The sequence below is a fragment of the Alosa alosa genome, chromosome 20 (assembly GCF_017589495.1).
Source record: "Alosa alosa isolate M-15738 ecotype Scorff River chromosome 20, AALO_Geno_1.1, whole genome shotgun sequence".
Classification (NCBI taxonomy): domain Eukaryota; kingdom Metazoa; phylum Chordata; class Actinopteri; order Clupeiformes; family Clupeidae; genus Alosa; species Alosa alosa.
In genome coordinates, this window is record NC_063208.1 from 28,609,636 (window position 1) to 28,631,645 (window position 22,010).

Below are 22,010 nucleotides of genomic sequence, written 5' to 3' on the forward strand. Positions count from 1 at the left end.
CCTGTGTGAATGCAACCTATTTCAGTTAGCACACAAGGTGTCAGCTTGCCTTTTTGTTCTGCTAAATATTGAAATAAAACCGTAGCTCTACAGTTTTAGACCAAATCTAGTTGAGTACATTATCAAACAACAGATCTGTCTTGTCATCCACCTTCAGGACACATACCGGAGACACATCACTGCATGTGGAAAGTGTATCTTGACTATTCTGCACCAAGTTGCTTATGAATCTAAAGATTTTAGAGGTGCTCTTTCTCTTGTGAGGGGTAGTCTATTATATTGTATTCTCTGCAGTTAGTCACCCAAGTCATAGTATAAGCTTGAGTGATCAAAGGTTATCCGGGCAGAACCACTGAAGTTGTGAATTAGTTAACAATCTATGGCAGTTTTATATTAATATAGGATGAATAACTTTAAACTAAAGATATTCCTGTAAATGTATTGTGAAATATGATAATAGCTGAAACATATAGGTAGGCCAACACACACGTCTTAATTAAAGCACTTTGCTCTTCAACATAAATTTCCAAAATTGTGTCAATTATGACCCTGGCCTAGAATATATTAATTCATGGAAAACAAACATCATGGGAAAATTGTGAATTGTTAATGGGTGGATGCACACATTGTATTGTTCTGTATTAGGCTACTGTAGTCCAGTATAGCCTAACATCATATTACTTGGAGAGTATCTAGGCCTAAGGAATGCAGCTCTTTTGTTTGAGATTAAATTCAATTTAAAGCACATGCTTGAAAAAATTCCCCATTCAAAATATTAATTTTGGACAGCTACCATTGTTTTGATGTAACTGTCAGATGAAACCCCGCCCCCCTCGCACTCAGTTGTTGTCCTGCTGAATGCTGTTTTCCCGTGTCTGGCTGTTGGAAAGATGGCAACGGACTGGCAAGGCCTGGCGGTGCAGCAAGCTGAACTAATTTCGAGCCGTGTACGTGAAGTCCTGTCCTTGGGAGTGAAGTTCCTAAAAACCGAGCTTGGAGTAGAAATAGACGTAAAGCCAGAGCTTTGCCCATCATGGATCATTCTCTCGACTGTATTTATCGGTCTGTTTGTGGTGGCTGTGCTTACGTGGGTAGCGGCCTGCAGCGTTGGAAGAAAGCGGAGACCTATCGTGAGTGAGAGTAACGTTAGTGATGTTGTGGAGGCCTCAGTGACCAAGATTATCAAAACCGAGGAACCCAAAAAGAAGAACAAGAAGAAATCAATCGACAAGGTATCTATTTAATTATAGACGTTCATGGCTAGACAGATTTTCATGTTTTAGTAATAAACATCAGTAACGTTAGCATAGCTGCCTGTCAAGACCAAATCGCTCGCCAGTAGCTTCTAACGTTATTCGAATGAACCGCTAGTTTGACAGTTAGTCATTGTTAGCATATGGCTAACAGCTGGTTAGCATAGAGGTGCTTGTTCGTGTTTGGTGTTTACTTAGCAAGCTAACTAAGTTAGCAATTGCTGTGTTGTCCAGAGTAACGTTACTTTCAAACTTCTTCAGCTAACTGCATAGAAAATGCTTCACGTCTTTTCAATTACATGACTAAGCTAGCTTGTCTAACTAAGTTGGCATTACGTTACACAACGTTAACTATTTGTTAAAAAAAATCGTAACCCTCTCTGGAGACAGCAATCATGACCATAACATTTGCTGTCTTACTGGCCGAGGTTCGTAAAGGACACAGGTTTGTCAGCCCAGCTGTCTGACAGAAGGTTGAAGTTCTTATAGAGAAATAAATAAATATATATTCTATTTGAAATGTTGACATTCAAGTTCGTCTTTTAACCTGATGCAGAGCAATTCCTATAAGCTGATACCACAGAGTGCACCTTAGATAGATTATACTTCATTGGCCTTTAATCTTTTTTTTTTTTTCAATATAAGAAACCTCAGCCAAACGGTCGGACTGCATCAGAACCACCCGAGGAAGTCAAAGCCGCTGAAGACATCCCCAAGCCGCAAACTGAGAGTAAATTTGACAAGGTAAGTCACTTTCTACAGGCGATAAAAAAAATTAAAGCTCTAACAAAATGATGACTATGTTATGAGACTAAACTTGGTCTAATTTACTCCAACTTTGTGAATCTACACTGCATTTTCTGTAAGCCCTGCATGTGGGTGGAATATGACTGGACAGTGAGATGGTTGGCTAAGTGAAAGGACAGTGATAAGGGAGAGCCAGGTGGCAGTGTCAGGTTGTCATCTGAATATGCTGATGAAGCATCTCAGTGGAGAACTTCCAAAAGTAGATCGGAAGTCCTTTTACTTTTAGCTATGTCAGATCATGTAGCTGAATTTGAACATCCAGTAGAGTTCCAAGTTACACTCTTGACTGGTTCTTGTGCAAATGAATGTGAAGGTAAATGTGTGTGTGTGTGTGTGTGTCTGTCTCTGCCTCTGCCTGCCTGCCTGCCTGTGTGTGTGTGTTCATGGCGTCATGTCTCCCCATGGCATTTAGGTGAAGAAAAACAAAAAGAAGGCTAAACTTGAGGTTAAACCAACCCAGGCCCCTCTGCCATCACCGGAAGGCAAAGAGCCAGATGAAGGTAAGAGATCAGCACACTTTTGGATTAAAACCACCGTTTTGTCTTTTCCTGCAAATAAACTATCTAACAGCGGAAGTGTGTCTGCAACAGTCCTCACTTGTGGATAAAGAGAGAGGCCCATCTGATTAGATCTTGATAGATGCCTCCCCTCATCAGTTAACCTCAGGTCTCTAAAGGAAAGTCCCAATAAAAAACACCGCTTTGTCTCTTAGGTAACTGGGAAACAAAGGTCAGCAACAAGGAGAGGCGACAGCAGCGCAAGAAAGACAAAGGCCCAAACGATGAGAGTCCTAGAGGAGGGGACAGGAGTGGTCACCAGGGGGAGCTAGCTACAGCTGCACCAACAGCCTTCTCGGGATCCAGGAAGAACAGAGGTACGCTACTGGGGGCAATACAGACAGCAGGATGTGCCCTTACCTGTCAGCAGGCATTAGTTAATGTTTCGGGAGGTGTTGATTTTGTGGGGGTTTTTTTTCTTCCTTCCAGCCATGATTTGTGAAATATTGCTTTTTTGCTCCCTCTGGTTAAGCCTTTTCTATCATTGTAAGTTTATTGTGTCTACTTATAGTGTTAAGATGATGATACACAAGGCAACTTTCTGAGCAATGTTACTGGGCAATGTTCCCTAGTATTGTTGTTCTAGCACATTCCCATATTTGGCCACAAGTTACTTCTGGTGAACTTTAATCATCAGTAGGCAAATTATCATGATCATCCAATCTGAACACATTGAACTGGTTATTACTGGTGATTACAGCAACATTGCTCAAAAAGGTTCCCTGTGAATCATCAACTAGAATTCCTTCCTTCCATGGAATCAGTGCCCATACCTTAATTATGTGTACATAGAATGCATGTAAGTGGTAATGTGGCATGAGGGTGGGAAACTTCACTCAAAAAATATCCAAAATAATTAGGTACATTTAAATTCACTGAAAATTCTCAGGTAAAAACTGGCCACACAATGTTTTTGTGTAAAACTGAGATAGCTAGCTCACAGCCAACAGACTTGTCAAATGAATTAAAAAAAACAGCAATGTTGGGCCATTTGCTGTCTTAACACTGTTATTGTTAAACAAAACAAGTCCATTATTTGTGCTTGAATGCATTTAGGCAAGCAATGGAATGAGGGAGAAGATATACTGGGGCTCTCTGTCCAACAGCTTCATCACAGTCTCCTCTTCTCATTGTAGATTCAGCACATGCTAAGGCTGGTAAGGCTGACTCTGCTGTGGGCCAAGGTACAGTTGACTCATGTGTGAATGTAGAGTTTGTTTGACAGATTACGGTGGTCTTAGACCGCTTGGTTCCTGGTAAATTCAATTGATTAGTATTTCCAATTCAACTCTGTGATTTGAGATATCACTCAACTCTGTTAACTTGTCACAGCTCCTGGCACTTGGACTGAGGTGCCGTCGGTGAATAGCAGAGGATGGACTGACCCCACTTTGAAACTGGGATCAGCAGTGAGCCCTTCAGACAGTGAGAAGTGGTCACCCATGATGAAGCCATCTGGACACAGGAACCCTGAGCCACTGGTTTGGACCCAGGAGACGGATGGTACGGATGCTACAGTGCACTCGGACAGTGTTGGTTGTGGGTAGATGTGTCTCTGGGCTGGGGGCTGGGCTGGGCTGGGCTGGGTTGACTGGCCTGGGCTGGGCTGGGCTCTGGGAGCTGGGCTAACTGGGCTGGCCTGGGCTGGGCTAGTGAAAACTGTCTAACTGGAATGGTCTTGTATGCAGGAGGGTCTTGGAGCAGCATGGACGGACGGATGAAGAGTGAACTCAACCCTGTGAACTATGTGTTGGGCCTGAACTCTGGTGAGCCGCTGATTTGATGTGTAGTTAAATATCACGCTGCTCTGATGACAGCTGTGAAAGGGGACACCTGAAGAGTAATACACATTTGCCGTAGGTGGTGAGCCCATGTCCCAGCCAGCAGCAGACCTCCAGTGGGACAGTTTAGCCAGTGTTGACGAGTGGTCCAGCTTCAGTGAGTCTAACAACTTCTCTAACATTCCACATTCAAGTATTTCCACATTCAAGTTTTTGCTCTCCTGTCAGTTGACTATTAAGTGAAAGTTTTAACTAACTTCATCGTCATTTGTTTCATTTCAATCATTGAAATAAATAACAAACTAAAACAATCAGTTCTACCTAGCTGAAGTCGCTGCACCTACAGTGCTACAGTGGGGACATGAACATGGGGGCTCATCATGAACATAATTTCCTTTTGTCAGCCTTTGTAAATCAGTTCACATGCTTAGAATGGCCCATGGTGTCTTGGGTTCCTGCATTGTATGCCCATAATTCAGCAGCAAAGTGTGGTGCGGCCAAGCTTTAGGAATACTGAGATGTCAAGCAATCTATATAGATGGGAATATGGATAGATGGGTAGATGCGATTTTAAAACTGTGTTTGTGTGTGTTGGGGCAGATGGTTTGGCTGCAGTGGACCCCACCTCTGATTGGAATGCCCCGACAGAGTTGTGGGGAAATTATGAGGAGCCGGCAGTGGACATTCCTGCCCCAGCAGCAGCACCGGTCAGCCAGCAGGTGAGAGCCAACTGCATCCCACTGTCCGTTTGTTCATCTGAAACTGGAAGACATATCTGTGGCATAGCACTCTTCATAGTGTAATTCTATGTTGTTGTGATCTAACAGAATATTCTAACAAACAATGCCAAAGTAAAGTGTTCATATATTGGTCTGAAGATGTTTAGTAATGTGTATATTGTATATTGTATCTTTGTTCCAGTCAATAGACTCAGATGATGACAAAGAGAAGGGTGATGGAGGAATCGCAAAATCCAAGAAGAAGAAGAAAAAGAAGAAGAAACAAGATGAGGGTGATGGATCAGAGATGGTACGAGGAAGCTGCTCCTCTTTACTTGACTGATAGAACAGAGCTAAAACCAAGTGTGTGAAGTGCACGCTAATATTGATAAACTGTTGTTTATTTGTCTTGCCTTTTTTTTTTTTTTTTAACAGTGCCAAAACACTAAAACTAAAAAACAAGTTTGTAAGAATGTGATATTTAGACACTTATCCTGTAGCATAGTAAATTCACACATGAAATTAGACTGGCTGTTAGACTGGCTGTCTTTCATCAGTAGTTCTTAAAAAAGAAAAAGGAAAGTGGTGTTGTTGCGATGGTTATGCATATGACCATGTCTTGTCTGTGTACAGGAGAGTGGCTCATCCAAACCACAGGCATACGCAGCTATGGGAGAGCCAGGACCTGGCAAACAGAGCACACCTCCTCCAGCAGTTCAGAGTGAGTGTGTAGGATGCACATGCTCCTCAGTCAGTTACATTCAGTCACAGGCACATTTGTAGTGCGTACAAGTGTGTGTGTATATGTTTGTCAATGTGTATGTCTTGTAAATGTGTCACACAGACACATATATGCATGCGACAAATCAGCTTGGACAGAGGTACACTGGTATGGTATGGTTTTAATTTAAAGCAACACGCCATCTATTGGGGAAATTAGTTTAAAGGTCTACTCCAGAGTTAGATAAGAGAATACAAATCATCAGAGCCACTTCAACTTTATTATTATATGGTGAATAAATGTTACACTGCTGTGCACAGCCCAGATCAGTGGCACAGCCCCATGCTTCTCTGACGTGACGAAGCTAGCACGTTATTAGCAGCGGTTAGCTAACTATGCTAACGTTAGTTATCTACAAGTCTCCTCCAAGTGACAATCATTTTATATACAATGCTGGCAATGCTGAAAACAATTAACATCCTTATTTATCTTACTTACATTGAGTTGACTGTGTGACTTAAAGCAACACCAAAGAGTTTTTTATACCTTAAAATAATGTTTCCAAAATCGTTTCAGTGGTTCATCAACTTTCGTAACAGGGTGAACGGCAATTCTGCATTAAGCCAGCGGACCCTCTATCGGCTATAACCGCACTATGTAAGTTTGCCAGATCGGGTAGCGGATCTGTAGTTCGATGCAATGAGACAAAAGAAACTACAAATTTGACTTGCATCTGATGTCGCAATACATCGTACTTTTATAAGTCATGCAAAATATTCTACCTTGTCTGTGGACATCGTTATTTGCAGAGCCGGTGCTGGATAAACAAATAGCGTGCGTGCGACAGAGGGAAAGTTCTTTGGTGTTGCTTTAATCCACAGATGTAGTGGAGCACTGTTTCGTTATGGTTTGCTAAGGAGTAGCATCAACCCTTTGCTTTAAAATAGTGGAGATCTGAGACGAGATTTAATTTAATCTAATTTAACATAATTACAGAAAACGTAATCAAGATTGTAAGGCATTTGTCTGTGTATCGGTGTTGTGTTAATCCCACATATGTCATTTGACTGTCCTTTTCAACTCCTATCACTATAAAATCCCATAAAACCGGACAAATATCAAGGCTCCCAATACATTTATATGGAGCTGTAAGGTGAAGTTGACGGGCCATGTATGTCTGCCTGCACGGAGCTACTGGACTGCCATTGGCTCATCTGCGTTCGATGGGCTGGGTTTTGCGAACGGTCAATAGAGCATCACAGTCCCACCCACAGCCGAAATGCGGTTTGGTGCCGGAAGTAAGATTCCCATTCATTTGTCCCATTGACGTTTTGGAAAAATCCATATCTAAAGAGTTTTACAGCATGTCTTAGGCTAACCAGCTAAGAGAAAATCCAAAAAAAGTCAAAGGTACAAGACTGTACATATTTTAATTTCCGAGCGAAGGAACTACTCATCCCATAAACCGCGCCTCACTGAATAATATAAGCAAGGACGAAACGGCACGATTTTGCCATTTGAACAATTTCCAACCGGCGACAGCACACAAACCCTTTCCTCCAAACAGTGATTTTTATATAGTGAATGTGCAGTTAATAGCAGTTATTTCAGGAGTAATTCTGTAAATAATAGTGTTTTGATATTGAATTTTATATTTATCATCGTGTATTTTATATCGTGTGTGTGTGTGTGTGTGTGTGAAAGCGGTTAACGTTAACGTTAGCAACATGGTGCAGTGCTTCGTACCTGACTGTCATCCTATGGTCATCCTAAGTTTCAGATTTTCACTCACAGATCAGTCTGGCATCTCTCCAATAAAGAAAATTTGGAGCAGTTCGCCAAACGAACGTCCAATCAGTGTTGGTTTTGAGGCGGGTTTAGGTGTGACGCAACGAGAAGCTACCGTTCAATCTAAACAACATGGCGACTTCCACGGATGAGCATAGCTATCACTGAAGTTTTATCCGAATATATTTTAGTATTCCTGGGGAAGCTAGGAGTCTCTGCAATGTAGCTGGGAGGAATGAAGGACACAGACATCCTCCACGGCCAATTCAAGTTAGTGTTTGGTAGCACTGAATCTTAGTTACTTAACGAGTAGGAATATGCTTTCTTCAGACGTGTAGCCTACCATGAAAACTTGGTGGGGGATTCATGGGTTTCATCAGGTCCCTTTTCACAGGTGTATTAATCAAGCACCATGCAGTCTGCATTGATAATCAAGGTGCTTGATTTTTACACCTGTGGAAAGGGACCTGATGAAACCCATGAATTGTCGTTGATGAGGTTCATGTCACATACAAATAGTACGTTTAAAAACTTTAACGTTAGCTACTTATCTAACTTGTATGTTAAAAGATGGTATTAGAAGAACGCTTCGTTTATCTGATTGGTTGATTTGGACCGACCAACATAGGTGGTGATAGACAGATGCTTTATCCAATCAGCTAACCAGTATTTTAAGCCCCTTTTCCAAACGTTCTCCAACGGAAAGTTCCCAGATGGATATCGGAGCAAATAATGGCAATCCATCTGGCGGAGTCAGGTTAGTCCCTCTCCAAAACTCCAGAGATTCCAGACCCCAGTGAGTGGGGTTGGGAATGGAATGACAGAACCAAAGTCTGGGTGCCATATTGGACAGATCTGGAAGATGCCAGCAAGGGATGCTCACTCCTCCTCAACTGTGGCTGTGTGGTTGCCTGTATGGGCAACTGTAAGTGCCACTGAGCTGGACTTTGCTGTACCACATTGTGCAAGTGTGAGGGAGGCTGTAATGATGAAGAGTGAAACCAAAAATCTTTGAATAATACATGATGTTTAAGAGTGCAGTGTATTTTTTTTGTGTTATTTGACTAAAATGTAATATTGATCCTTAACATGGTGAAAAGCCTAATATAACTTTTCACTGTGGCATAGTTCTGAAGTATTTAAGGCCTCAACAATGGTCCTTTTGGTCACATGTGATTTTTTTTTTTAAGTATATTTTTGGGCTTTTTGCCTTTATTTGAATAGGACAGTGAAGAGTGAGACAGGAAGTAAGTGAAGGAGAGAGATGGGGTGGGACCGGGACATGACCGCAGGTCGGATTTGAACCTGGGTCCCTGTGGGCACTTGGACCCGTATATGGTATGAGCGTTGTAGCCTGTTGTGCCACAGCGCCCCCCACAACATGTGATTTTTGACACTATAGTGATAGTGACCTGTCCAATCAACAAAGAAAAGCATACCTTGGAGGTAAAAATATGGGTCTAGGGACCTGAGTATTTCAATGTGACTTTTTCAGATATTGACAGTTTATGAGCTAAATATGGCTATAATACTACATGGAAATGGACTTAAAATAAGCAGAACATATCAAAATTTGATTCCTTGTATCAAACAAAGTAGAGAAAATACATTATACAACAATTTAAGACAAAAGGAAGCTGAGATATAACCTTTTCTCTTTTCGGCGGGGGCCATTTTGGATTTTATGGATAACTGCCACTAGGGGGGCCACCCAACTTGTATCCATGGATTTTTGAAAACCTTAGGCCTATACCTAACACCCTGCCAAAAATCAAAAACTTATCCAGAAGTGCCCAATTTTCATGAATTGCATCCTAGCTAAAACAAGGTTAGTGCCCCATGAACTTTTGGCGTCTACTGTATATGAACATATACAATCGCTTAGTACAGCTGTAGCTGGTTTTAAGTCTACCATGTGCAGTTACGTTTTTATGGCTTATACCCCAATTGTCAATAGAGAAATTGTATTGAATTCTTACTTCCGGCATCGGCTGTGGGCGGGTCTGTGATGCTCTATTGTTTGTCTAAAGCAAACTTTTTTGAATGGTGTCTTTTTTATAATACATGTTTTTCTAAAGTTATACTTGTATATATATCGCCTTTTGCACAGTATTGCAATATATCAAATTGTAACCCATGTATTGTATCTCCAGATTCTTGCCAATACACAGCCCTATAAAGTACGTGGTCCCTCAAATTCCATAAGTGTTTTTATTTATTATTTCTCCTACAGAAAAAAATGGAACAGAATACAGAAGTTCCTAAGCAGAAGAAGAAGGCCAGAAGAGAGACATGATTGCAGGGCTGGGCATTATGGGTGTCCTCGTGCAATAATCACACAGTGCAGATTTTTATGCCAGAAAACACTGACTGTGCTGCTCAGAAATCCAAAAAGCACACTAAATAAACATGACAAACGCTGAGCTGGATCAGCACAGTAGACAAGGTTCTGCAGAACATGCCGGTCCAGAGTGCTGAATCCTAACCATGTGCACTACCAGCCAGCCTTCAGAAAGGAAAGGTTTCTAGCTAACATGGTCCTCTTTTTTGCTGTGGGTGACAAGAATACAAATCATTATTTTTTATCTCTATGAATAGTACTTCTGAAAGCTGTGTCTTATAGGTAATGTGAAACTTTCCTGGAAACACGAAAGACATTTTAAGGAACATGTTTACTTTGAATGTTTCTTCTCTCACCTTTCTGTGGTATTTTTGTACTGGTGATTTGCACGCAGTAGTGTTGGTACTACAGATGTGTAGTGGTCGATAGGACATCCCCTCTAGAGAGGCACTGAGACCGAGGAAGCCAGACGCACTGCAGGGTGAACAGCAGGGGCAGCAAAGTCGTATGGTTTCATTGAGATGTCAGAGGGACGATCCCAATTATGACAGAGTCCTGTCATAGGGCTCCCTTTGCACACACACACACACACACTACATTATGTCCTCCATGTTTTTAAAAGTCTGAAAACGCACTTATATGAGATCTGGCCTCCATTGTACATATGTGTGCATATTCAGTTTATCAAATGTTTAAATTTAGTAAGGAAATGCCATCCTTGATTCAGAGCTGTTCTGTGCTATGTTAGCTTTACCTTTAGATGTGTTCTTTTTGTCTTTATGTGGCAACCTCCATGTTCTGTCCAAAGGGCTTTCTCCTATTCTTCTCTGTGATTGCACTGTGTCACTGGCTCTACTGCACCTTTGGAGTTATTTGGCTTCATTTTTTTAATTGTGAAATGTGAAAGTTTTGCATTGGATTTGGGGTATTGATGTAATATTAGAGGATTGCTTGAGCAGCTCTAAAGTCCATGTCTCTGACATTTCTATCAGGTTAATTCTGTTGCCTTAACCTATAGTTTTATAGTTAAATTTTAGATTGTAGAAGTCCCTTTTGCAGGCTATGGCTGCACTGCCCAGTCTTTAGTGGGATTTATGTCAGAACAGCACTTATTCTTGCATGAATTTGATATACAGTCTAATATATCATTAAATACCATGGTCAGCATCATATCATTTGCCTGTTTACCATTCACTGTAAATATTCTTTTATGACCAAGGGTCCACAGAGGCTTAAGACATCAAGCTTGAGCCAAATTGGATTGATTTTTCATGTCCGCTTTTGTGAAGTTGAAGTTTTTAAGCAGTCATGATTGCAATCCCTTGATGATGTTCTGCCCCTTGGTCAGTTGTGGATCTCAGAGGTGCGTTCCGGTCCTGTGCTAGAGGTGACCCCTGCTTGTGAGGGGTGAGGCAAGATATCACCTTATGTGTCTGTTAACCTAGGCCTGCTGGTTTTATGGATTAGAGACAACTATGTTTACTGAAGTTGCGGCAATATTTCTATGTTGATTTGTTAAAATAAATTTGATCTACAAAACCACTGTGTTATTTCTGTCAACAATAATTTTTAAATGGGTTGCACTTCTAATATCTATTACAAGTGTGACATGTCCTGATATCTATATATTACCTAGGTATACCTGTATCTGATACCTTTGCACTGCAAAATACAGTATTTAAATCAGACCACCTCACTATTTATCTATTACTTCATCACAACATCTCTTTCAGTGTTGTTAGATAGGATGTCTCGCATTAGAATATTGTTTGGAGCTGTCTGAAGATTTTTGTACAATCAGCTGAGTTGATTTAATTGACTGGCAAAAACCAACGGCCTGTCCTTTGTCATATAACTCATTCCATGCTGTGCATATCTTTTTAGTTAAAGCCTATCAATGATTTAAAATAATTTATTTGAAAACAAAAATGGCCTATATGTAGAGAGTAAGTACTTAATCATGGTCATTTTTCTCTAGCTTGCAAATATATTTGTTATGATCCACTATCCCACCTTTTAATGCAAGTTGTATCCACATGATTTGTAAAGTGCTTTGCCTAAGATCATGTGCTCAGTGAATAAAGATCCATGTTTGTTTAAAGCTGTGTAATGTCTTAGTGTTGTCCCTTGTTGCCAGTTTCTCTCGTGAGCCTCCGCTCTGCATCCAGCATCAGATTAACATGATGACATTTAAATAGCGGCACCTGAAATCTGTGTCACTGTCAGCAGCTGTAAACATGGGATAGGCTGAGTTTTCCAGCTGAAATCAGGTGATAAGCATCCCCCTCTACACACACAAACACACTCACTTCTCTTCTGGGACAGCATTGCTGCAGGGTCTCGTGGCACGTGGGATGAAGTTGACCTCCCAAGCCCTTTCTCATCTCATTTAGGATTAAGTCTAGCCCGTTCATTCACATCACATCCTCCCTCTCTCTCATTACAGGATGACATTGCTTTGTTTGGTTCATTCTCTGGCTTATCTCATCTGCAAATGCCATTATTTTGAATGGAGACTTCCTGAATAACAGGTCTTATTCTCAAAAGGATTTTTTTCCCATTAAGGTCGAGAACCTATAGTTGATCTCAATGATCTGCAGTTTATTTGTTGTTTATTCAGGTCTTACTCAGAGAGGCATTTACCTCACAATCTTTGAATGACACATTTTGCAACTTGTTTGTAACTTGATTGTAGTTCAGGTAATATGAGCTCATTTGAGCCCTATAAAACTTTATTATTAGCCTGTATGTATGGTCATCACTTCATTAAGTTCAAAATGTATTCATTTTAGTGTCATTAAAAAGGAGAAAACCTTCCTCCAAGCTCCACAAATCAATCTGTGATGTGCAACGTGCTGGTTCCTGAATTTCAGTCGGCAATCTGACAAATTTTCAATGGGACCACAATGCTCAACATTCACATGATATTTTTGACATCCTTACACACTGCACTCATTTCAGCCTCTGATAAGCTTTGGCAACAGTGGAAGTGACAGCTGGTTTGAGACGGGATCAAGAGCAACTCCACATCATCCCCAAACATGACAATTGTTTGAGTTTGTAGTTACAGGCTTCAGTCTACATCCAACACTGACCTCCCAGGCCTCCAAATTCCAAAGGTGTAATGATGGCGTCAGCATGCTGGTCCGCACCCTGTGCTTAGCAGTGACCATCTGCCATGTCCTCTCATCCGCTGTCCTTTGACTTTTATCATCATTACAGTCACACAGATATATAATAAACACATATTATTATCATTATTATTATTATTATTATTATTATTTTCATCATCATTATTATTATTATTACTATTATTATTATAACAACATGTTGCCCATCAAAGTATACAAAACTGAGTTTAGGAGAAGCATAGAAATCTGATCTATAGGCCTTACTATCCAACACAAAATATCACAATGCTTTCCATGAACTTACTTTTTGTCTTGTTTTGTATTACTTTATATTCCTCAGGACGGGAAAGAAGAGAAACAGGCTAAATACAGGATGCACAATTGAATATTGCGACACATTGTATTCTTATAACTTATAATAATTAAAGCATATTGGCTACTGAAGGGTTATTTACTTTTAAAGCAGTCAGACAGCACCTGTCTGCCACAACAAGAAAGAAAGAAAGAAAAAACTACGCTACATCTAAATTCGCATTTCTGTAAATGCTGTAGCCTATATGTAAAGACAAACTGTTGAAACTGGCTCAAACAGACCCAATGGGCGTTTTCATGGTGCTGAATGAATAGGCTTCTTTCAGAAAAGACTTCCCCAAAGCATCAACACCTAGACTCGACACCTTCATTCGTTTCTTCTCGAACAACGAATTGCATCACTGGATTTCTGGTCTGACTCAAAATCCTCCTCCGGTCACGTGTTCCCAAGATGAGCTGGATTAATGTGGTGTTGCAGAGCGGAGATTCTGGACAGCGGAAACAGCACTGGACTGAGCACAACCTGGATGCAGAGATTCTAACGAGCCTGCGTTATCGCGAATTATTCTATAATTAGATGACAAAATAGAAAATCCTCAAGTTAGTAGAGGAAAGGCTTCCTGAAATAGTCTCATTGTTCAGGATCGGAAAGATGATTTCCCCGTGGGACAGATGGTATACCACCAGCTGCTGCCTTTGCTGTCATGTTCGGACGGGCACCATTATTTTGGGCATTTGGTATATGGTAAGGCGTTTCTTTTAGATATTAGGCACAATGTTTCGTGTAGCCTGTTGTGTTTTGTATAGCTTATCTCAGCTGTGTGTTCTGAAAGCATAACCCCCATTTTTGAAACCCCTGAGGGTTGTGAGGCAGCGTTAATATCTCTGTTCATTGCTATCCACTGGCCATTTTGTGTAACGCTGTTCCTCATTTGAAAATGGGTTATCTTAAATCAGTTTGTGGCTATCTCTCTTCTTGCATGATTGTTTGGTATGCACCATCATAGGTAGTCTGTGTTGCAGAGCATTTCAATGAACGCTGTCAACCTTTACGCAAACAAAGCTTTTGTTGGTGATGTCACACAACATAGCGTAACGTAAATCTTCAAAGTTAAAATTTGTTTTTAGAAACTAGAGCCCTTTTGCCCTGTAAAAATAGACCGGAGCAAATCTCTTACCTTGATCCAAATCTCTAAGCAAAGGTATTTATAGATGGTGAAAAGTAAATGTAGCCTATGGGTTAAGTCATGAGTTGAGTCAGTCTACGGGAACATTCCAGAACGAATAGCCTAGAATGTATGACCAAGGACTTTGCACTAATCATAAACAAGCAAACCAATACAAAACATATCAAGGCCATCAGCAAAATGATGTGCTTCAGGTCATATTGACGTTAAATCGCAAGGGCAACCCAGCTGGATTCTGCCTGGCTCCACAAACTCCCATGGAGCTGTCCAACATTTCAGCACGTTTCCTCAGTAGCCGTCAGCGGTTCATTGCGGGTCATTTTACGCTTGCTAATAAAGATGATATTAATCAGCAAATGTTCATTATGGATGCAAACCTACACTTTTATAGTTTCTATATAACCTATGTAGCTGATTTACTGGCTGGCCAATGTTGTTAACATTGTCTAAACTCTGAATATAATACTCATGCATGTTGAAGAAAACAACTCAAGGCAACATTACAAATGTCCAACATAGGTTCAATTACATTATGTTCCCCAACAGCTCATCAATGCAGTGGTCCTACTCATCCTATTATCTGCCCTAAATGACCCGGTCCAGTATCACTACCATCTCACCAGTGCCGAGTTGGGAACAGACTTTGATGTCATGGATGATGCAAGTGAGTATGGATCTTCATAGACTTACAAAATTGGATGTTCTTGTAAGGAATTTGTATTAGTAGTAGTAGGCTATCATACCAGATAATACAACAATTAAGGCCTCATCATTGCTATTAGGAGTGACTCTTTTCCTGGTCCTAGGTTTCATATAGCCTGTGATTGCCCACTTACTCCAAAGGAAAGGACTATTAAGCCATAGATATCCTGGTGTGCATGTGTTCAAATATAACCCCTGCCAGTAGAACTCTGCCACACCCTCTCTCATTTCGTTACAGGCTGGGCCAGGTGGTGCTGTAAGTGTGTGTGTGTGTGTGTGTGTGTGAGAGAGAGAGAGAGAGAGAGAAAGAGATATAGAGAGTTTTGTATGTTGGGTGTCCTCAAAGTTTATGTGTGCATAGATGTGGCATGGTGACACCTCCCGCTGGTGAAAGATCAGTTGGGCATCCTCGCTGCCAATGCCTAGTGACTCTTATGAAAGACGACCTTCCTAATTCACTGGGATTAAGTCTTCTTCTGAAGGCCGCCATTGGTTTAGTCTCCTTGCGTCAGGGCTGTCGCTCTGTCGTCTTTGTTTTGTAATTCTACTTTGAAAACACAGCATGTGGTGATCCAGACAGAATGGATTAAGGATTTAAAAAATAATAATAATAAACCCATATTAATTACATGGAGAAAGCAAATTTATAGATACTGGGGATATGATTCAGTCTTTTACATACAGTATGTGCTGTCACTATTGAAATTATATTGGAAAGTGACATACATAAAAGGAATAATATATTCAAATTGGTCTGTAAATCTTACCATGGTTATGTTTAAGACAAAAAGGCTAACTGCATGTTAGTAGTGTGCTTTGGAAATAACAGAGGTGGCTCATAATGACTTACAAAAACCTTACCAGTTACTATGTTACAATCACTGAAGGAGTGCTCAGACTTTCCATCTTTTATATGCTAAATTAATTGTCTTTCTATGTCCAACTCACATTCCCAGCTCTGGTGGTGCACCCTTCTACCATTCCAATTTTATATGGAGAGCAAATGCTGATATGGTCCACTGAAGTGAGGCCATTTTACTGTGCCAATAGTCAATCAGTGCTGATTATAATGGGATGGTCTGGAATCCCTGGATTAATTTGATAAAATTCCAACACTATAACAAAATACTTTGGGCCAAGACGAAACATCTTGTACTGGATGTAATCTGGTGTGTATCTGGAAAACACACAATTGCTCATACATGTTTCATACAGTAACTCAGTAACACCAAGTAAGCACCAAACTGTTTCTTACTGATCAATTCTGTGAGCAGATTTATTTAGAAAGTTTAGTTGTGTATTTTAGTTATGTCGTTTATTCAGTCGTGTGTTGTCAAGTCAGTCATATCAGACAGTAACATGTCCATATGACTAAAACAGAATATGGCATTTGTTTTCCCCAGATATGTGTATTGCTGCTGCTATCTCCCTGCTCATGATTCTTATCTGTGGCATGGCAACATATGGGGCTTATAAGGTAAGGCCCTTTACGTCTCCTCATGATGGAATGTATTGTTTTGATTTTGAAACTGTATGGAGAATATCACAAGTCATACATTTCCAATTATTTAAGTTTAAAGTCTTTCAATGTTTAAATTATTGTTATTTGCTCTGTTCACAGCAACATGCTGCTTGGATCATTCCATTCTTCTGCTACCAAGTCTTCGACTTCGCCCTTAACACCCTGGTAGCCATTAGTGTTGTGGTGTATCCCAACACAGTGCAAGACTACCTTCAGCAGCTGGTGAGGACAACTTTACAATTCATTCAGACTTTAGTGATTATCTGTAATGAAATGGATACATGTTAATGTTTGGTTTGTTAATCGTTACAGCCTGGAACCTTTCCATACAAAGAGGACATCATGTCCACAAACAACATGTGCCTAGTGTTTGCAGTGCTCATCTTTGTTGGCTGCATACTGTCCTTTAAGGTAAGGACCACTGCATAGTGTGGTACATTTCACAAAGGTATGCAGAAGCAAAATATGGTGATAAATGTAGAATTGATATGGTGAACAATATGTTCATGTTCAGACATTTGACATGCAATTGGGATTGCTGTAATAAACCTGATAGGTATTCCTCCTCTTGAAAAAGTGCAGCAGACTGCACTGACTACGTGTTTAGATTTCTTGTCAGGGCTTTTGACTTTCTCTCCCTGAGACTGGGGTTGGCCTCTGAGGAAGATTTGTGTATGAAATTTATTTGCAGATGCATTTAAAATCCAGATGAAGAACCTATGATGAAGTAGAGCCTTTCACACACATAATAAAATATGAAACTATGGAATTTATGATACTAATAGCTTAGTTTGATTCTAAAGCTTGCTATGAGCATGAGATAGCTATGCAACTGAAATGAGACGCCACCCCCTGTGACTTTATATAGATATCCATCATCCAGAGGCAAGATTATTCCATGTGACTTATGATGTGGAATAAAATGCTTTGTGAATGCCGGTAGGCAGAGAAGAGAAGAGGCTTGTACCATCAGAAACATGCATTTGCTCCAAAATTAGCTGCTCGTCAAAATGCTTAAAGGACAAATGAGCTCATGTTTGCCTTCTCAAAACAATATTTCTGTCCTTGTGGTTCACATTTTCCAGTACAGCTTCACCAGGGTTATTCACACGTAGACTATAACCTTTTATGGTGCCACTGTGACCGATTGGGGTTGTGGGTCAACTGGAAAATGGCAGGGTCAATTTCTCATTAAGGACTCGCACATTTATGGTTGAATGAGTGCCTCATAGACTGTCATTCCTTGCCTTCCACAGGCTTACCTGATTGCCTGCGTTTGGAACTGCTACCGGTACGTCAGTGGAAGAAGCTCCACAGAAGTACTGGTCTACGTCACCACAAACGACACCGCAGTAAGTGAAGGATATGACACGGTGTCCTTGCATTGCCTATTTATGCGCAGTTGCCCTTCGAGCGACATCACTGAGCCAGCTGACTGACTATGTTGCCTGTTGGGCAGCCAGTGGCAAGATAAGAGCACGAGTTGTGGTCAAAACAGTGCTCACTGCACTGGTCATGAGATAGCCACAGTCAGGCAATAGGAATATGTAAAGTCTTCTGAGCCTTTTGGGGGTTTGGTCTTATTGCAGTTTTAAATTGTGGGAATAGACCCTTAAACATGTTTGATAATTGGTGGCCTGGGTAGACATTAGTCTTCAAGAGGACTAATGAATACATTGTACAACTTGTTATTCAGCTGGGCTTGCATGAGACTGATGGATCAGCTCTGTCTCCTCATGTCCTTCTTATTGTTGAGTCATATTACAGGGGAGGGTGTTATGGAGGACATTTTCCTTAGTCTGCCATGCTGATAATCCACAGCCATAACTAATCTCCAGCCTCTTTCCTTATGCCTTCTGCAACATCCCCGTGCTTCGCTGATCCAGTCCAGACAAGCCCTCCTCACGCCTCACAGCGATGGGCTCTGTGCTTGTGCTAGGTGCTCTCGCTTAAAATACGCTGTGTTCTTCTTGGCTCTTTGGTTCATCTTTTGATTATTCAGCTGCTGTTGTGTCACACATGTTAGTGCTAGATAGTGGCATATGTCCTAAATATCCCAGTAATGGAGTGGTTCAGTGTCTTTATGTGAGATTATAGGGTTGCTGGTGTTGGTCAGCTGGTTCTCTGGTGTCGGGGCATCGCCAAGTGCCTGGCTGCTTTGAGAGGAAAGGCCATTAGAATACATAGCGCGCACGCGCTCGCTTTCACAGAGAGTTACATAAGTGTCTGTGTGTGTCCAGTTCATTTGGACTCTCTCAGTGATGCACACAGGACCTCCTGACAGTGTTGGAGTGCTATCCCCTCGGAGCATATTCTACTCACACTCCTTCACTCTCCCCCTTTTAATTAGCCGTGCCTGGATTGGACACACAGCTAGACTCTGGCCTTGTCATGCTACTGAGAGCTTTTGACAGGTCCCCCTGCAGCCATGGCTGATGCTATTTGTATATATATATATATATATATATATATATATATATAAATATTTGGATGAGAGAAGCACATAGGGTACAGGCTGTAATGCCTTAGGGTACAGGCTGTAATGAATGCCATTGCTGTAATGATGTACATAATGCCTTTTAAAAATTGTTTTAAAATGTTGCAAAGCTTCATGTCTAATGGTGCTTTTCTGTTTGTGTGTCGTCGCAGGTGCTGCTGCCCCCATATGAAGAGGCCATCGCTATTCCACCCAAGGAGCCACCTCCTCAATATGTTTCGGCGTGAGCGTGAAAAAGAGAGAGCCATTGAGAGGCAGCACACACGAGAGACACTCTTCTCAATCAGCCCTCCCCCAGCCCTCTCCCTGCCCGCTCCAAAGAAAGGACCTTCCCCGGCCTCACCCGCAGCCCTGCCCCCCCCCCTCTCTCTCTCAGGAGCTGTGAGCATGACTTTGCCATGTCCTTCCCCGCGCGGGGCTTCCCAGCTGTCCAGGCAACGAGTAGCTATGTGTCAGCTCCAATTCCATTTGCACTTTCTGTGATTCTGCGTGTACCCCTCAGTGCGCCTCCAAAACTCCACTCCCTCCATCCTCGCCTATCCCGAACCCCTCTTTTCTAATACTGTGAATTTCTCCAGAATTGTCATCTGCTGAGATAGCTCATTTTTTGTAAAGCAATGAGAGTGACATGTTTGGGGGTTACGCAAAAGCACTTTTCAAATGACCATTTCTGTGGTGACCTGCCCCGAATGTAAGAACTAGGGGATTTTTTTTCATACTATGTTTCTATGTACAAACTTTAAGAAAATGTTGTGATGGCAAAGTTTCCCAAGTCTAACAGAACTTTGTTAACATTCAGTAGCGCTTATTAATATTACCCTTAAAAAAAACAAATGTCTTCCTGAGATAACACATTGACAGTGACAGTGTGTTGTCATAATATAACCCATTTGCTATGAATAATGTTCAATTGAATTTTGGGTTCGGTACTCACTTTGTGAGGTGAGTTGGCTGGACATGTTGACGAAATATGTACTGTACATGCAATATTTGCAGATAGATGGAGAAATTGGATGGCATAATAATAGAGAAGATTGAAATGGTAAAATTAACAGAAAAAAACAATTTCTGTGTTCCTATGCTGGCAGCTGACCTATAAGGTTTTGCACATATAATATCAATCTTGATTTGATCTTGTCTGTTGTAGATGCTGTTTGAAATGGGTGTGAATGAGTAATTCATGACATGGAAGTAATGATATGGTCAGTTTCTGGTCCAAAACTTATTTCTTGTTCCTGACCATGACAGGGAAAAGACCACATGCTTTCCTCTCAGTCTTCAGTAGCTTACTGTAGTTAGCTTGTAATCCTTTTCTCCCATTTTTTATAAAGCTTTGAAATGTCTTGTCCTGTATTTCTATAATGTCATCTTTGGAAAATACACAGTTTGATGTTGATCATGTTGATACCATGGTAAGCACTACAGTTAGTAAACAATTAGAATAGTTAGAACACCATTCAGCTTCTCTTTTGTCCTTTACTGTTATTGCAGCTTTTGCAACTTAAATTTTCGTCTTATCTAATCACAGATGTGAAAATGTGGTGTCCAAAGACGGTCAGCATTTCAAATAGACAGATGATATGTGATAACTGTCACTGATGTCTAATATCCTCCAGTGTTTGGATCCAGCGTGTGTAGGTCTATCTTATAAAGGCTGTTTACAAAGAGTCACCTTTTACTAAATACAGCAGCTGACACAGTTTAGAAGCTGTGGATTAAGATTCAGTTTTAAGGCTGTACTGTCCTGTCACACATGTTGTCTTTTGGCTCTGCACATTTCTTGATAATAAAATTCCTCCTTCAGCACCTCAGCAGAATGGCTGTTGCTCTGTGTTTGCATGGTTTCATCTGGGGATTTTCCGATGCCTGGGCGCGTGCTGTAGGCTGCTGAACTGTGGCTGTGCGTGTTGTCACGGTCATCAGTGCAGGTGAATTAAAGTCACAGTGGCCGTGTCAGCCCTGACTGGGTTAGACGGCTAGCCCATGCACCATACTGTGCCGTTTCACGTGTTTGGCAGCCGCTCCGGTCACAATCTCTTGTGCGCGGTCCATCCGAGGAGGATCAGAATGGATTTACGGCACTGATGAAGTTGTTGGAAAACTGCCTGCCATCATGGCTGATGTAGTCTGATCGGAGGAGACGTGGTCACCTACTTTCTGTATCACCGGATGGACGGACCATGCACAAGTGGGTCAACCCCAGAGTTTGCTTCTGCTCTTCTGTCAGACATCTTTCAATATTAATGTCTCAGTGCCATAGCGTGCCATTAAGCCCTTGCTATTCAGCAGCACCAATTACAGACAGATCCTCAACATGAGAGTTACATTTGGTAAAGCACTGGAATGTGACCATGTCCTTGAAGGCTTTATTGAGTTCATTAAAATAGAGAGGCCCCGCTGGCCACGTCATCATTTTCATGCATGCATGCCTACAGTGTGGGATTCAGCCAGGCCATTGTCCTCATTCCTCAGAGAGCCCTCGGCACGTGCCTGCTTGATTGAGATTATTTGATTTATGTGGTGATGGGAGTATTAGGGCTCAGTGAACGTGCACACATGCAGAAGAAAGTAGGCCAAATCACTTAAGAGCTGAGGGCTGTTTTTAGTTTTAAAGTTGTTTTATATAGGTCTGTCTGTCAGGATTTGAGTGATTATCCCTTTGGCAGAAAATGTATATTAAATCCTAATCAAG

The 22,010-nt window shown here is 41.2% G+C and overlaps 2 protein-coding genes across 4 annotated transcripts; both read left to right on the top strand.

The window, feature by feature from the left end:
- The first annotated feature begins 878 nt into the window (after positions 1-878).
- On the top strand, positions 879-11,506 carry mtdha (metadherin a). Of its 3 annotated transcripts, none has more exons than XM_048229567.1 (12): positions 879-1,232; positions 1,899-1,997; positions 2,473-2,560; positions 2,773-2,934; positions 3,754-3,801; positions 3,950-4,120; positions 4,306-4,383; positions 4,478-4,555; positions 4,993-5,117; positions 5,320-5,427; positions 5,751-5,838; positions 9,860-11,506. In XM_048229567.1, exons 1-12 carry the CDS (start codon positions 891-893, stop codon positions 9,889-9,891), a joined length of 1,419 nt encoding a protein of 472 aa, XP_048085524.1. In that variant the 5' UTR covers positions 879-890; the 3' UTR covers positions 9,892-11,506. The 3 variants fall into 3 exon arrangements, with proteins under 3 accessions (XP_048085524.1, XP_048085522.1, XP_048085523.1); XM_048229565.1 differs by having other exon boundaries at positions 5,751-5,834; positions 9,857-11,506; XM_048229566.1 differs by having other exon boundaries at positions 4,999-5,117; positions 5,751-5,834; positions 9,857-11,506.
- A 2,363-nt stretch (positions 11,507-13,869) lies between these two features.
- LOC125285233 (lysosomal-associated transmembrane protein 4B) lies at positions 13,870-21,129 on the top strand. The gene is made up of 7 exons (XM_048229569.1): positions 13,870-14,155; positions 15,144-15,261; positions 16,703-16,776; positions 16,921-17,043; positions 17,134-17,232; positions 18,078-18,173; positions 19,471-21,129. Exons 1-7 carry the CDS (start codon positions 14,063-14,065, stop codon positions 19,543-19,545), a joined length of 678 nt encoding a protein of 225 aa, XP_048085526.1. The 5' UTR covers positions 13,870-14,062; the 3' UTR covers positions 19,546-21,129.
- Positions 21,130-22,010: the final 881 nt, after the last annotated feature.

Excerpts from the sequence above, each read along its gene's own strand:
- LOC125285233 (XM_048229569.1), top strand. The coding sequence starts at position 14,063 with ATGATTTCCCCGTGGGACAGATGGTATACCACCAGCTGCTGCCTTTGC. Across the intron at positions 16,777-16,920 it reads CAACATATGGGGCTTATAAG|CAACATGCTGCTTGGATCAT; the intron begins GTAAGGCCCTTT and ends CTCTGTTCACAG. Across the intron at positions 18,174-19,470 it reads TCACCACAAACGACACCGCA|GTGCTGCTGCCCCCATATGA; the intron begins GTAAGTGAAGGA and ends GTGTCGTCGCAG.
- mtdha (XM_048229565.1), top strand. The coding sequence starts at position 891 with ATGGCAACGGACTGGCAAGGCCTGGCGGTGCAGCAAGCTGAACTAATT. Across the intron at positions 4,121-4,305 it reads TTGGACCCAGGAGACGGATG|GAGGGTCTTGGAGCAGCATG; the intron begins GTACGGATGCTA and ends TCTTGTATGCAG. Across the intron at positions 4,556-4,992 it reads TGACGAGTGGTCCAGCTTCA|GGGCAGATGGTTTGGCTGCA; the intron begins GTGAGTCTAACA and ends TTGTGTGTGTTG.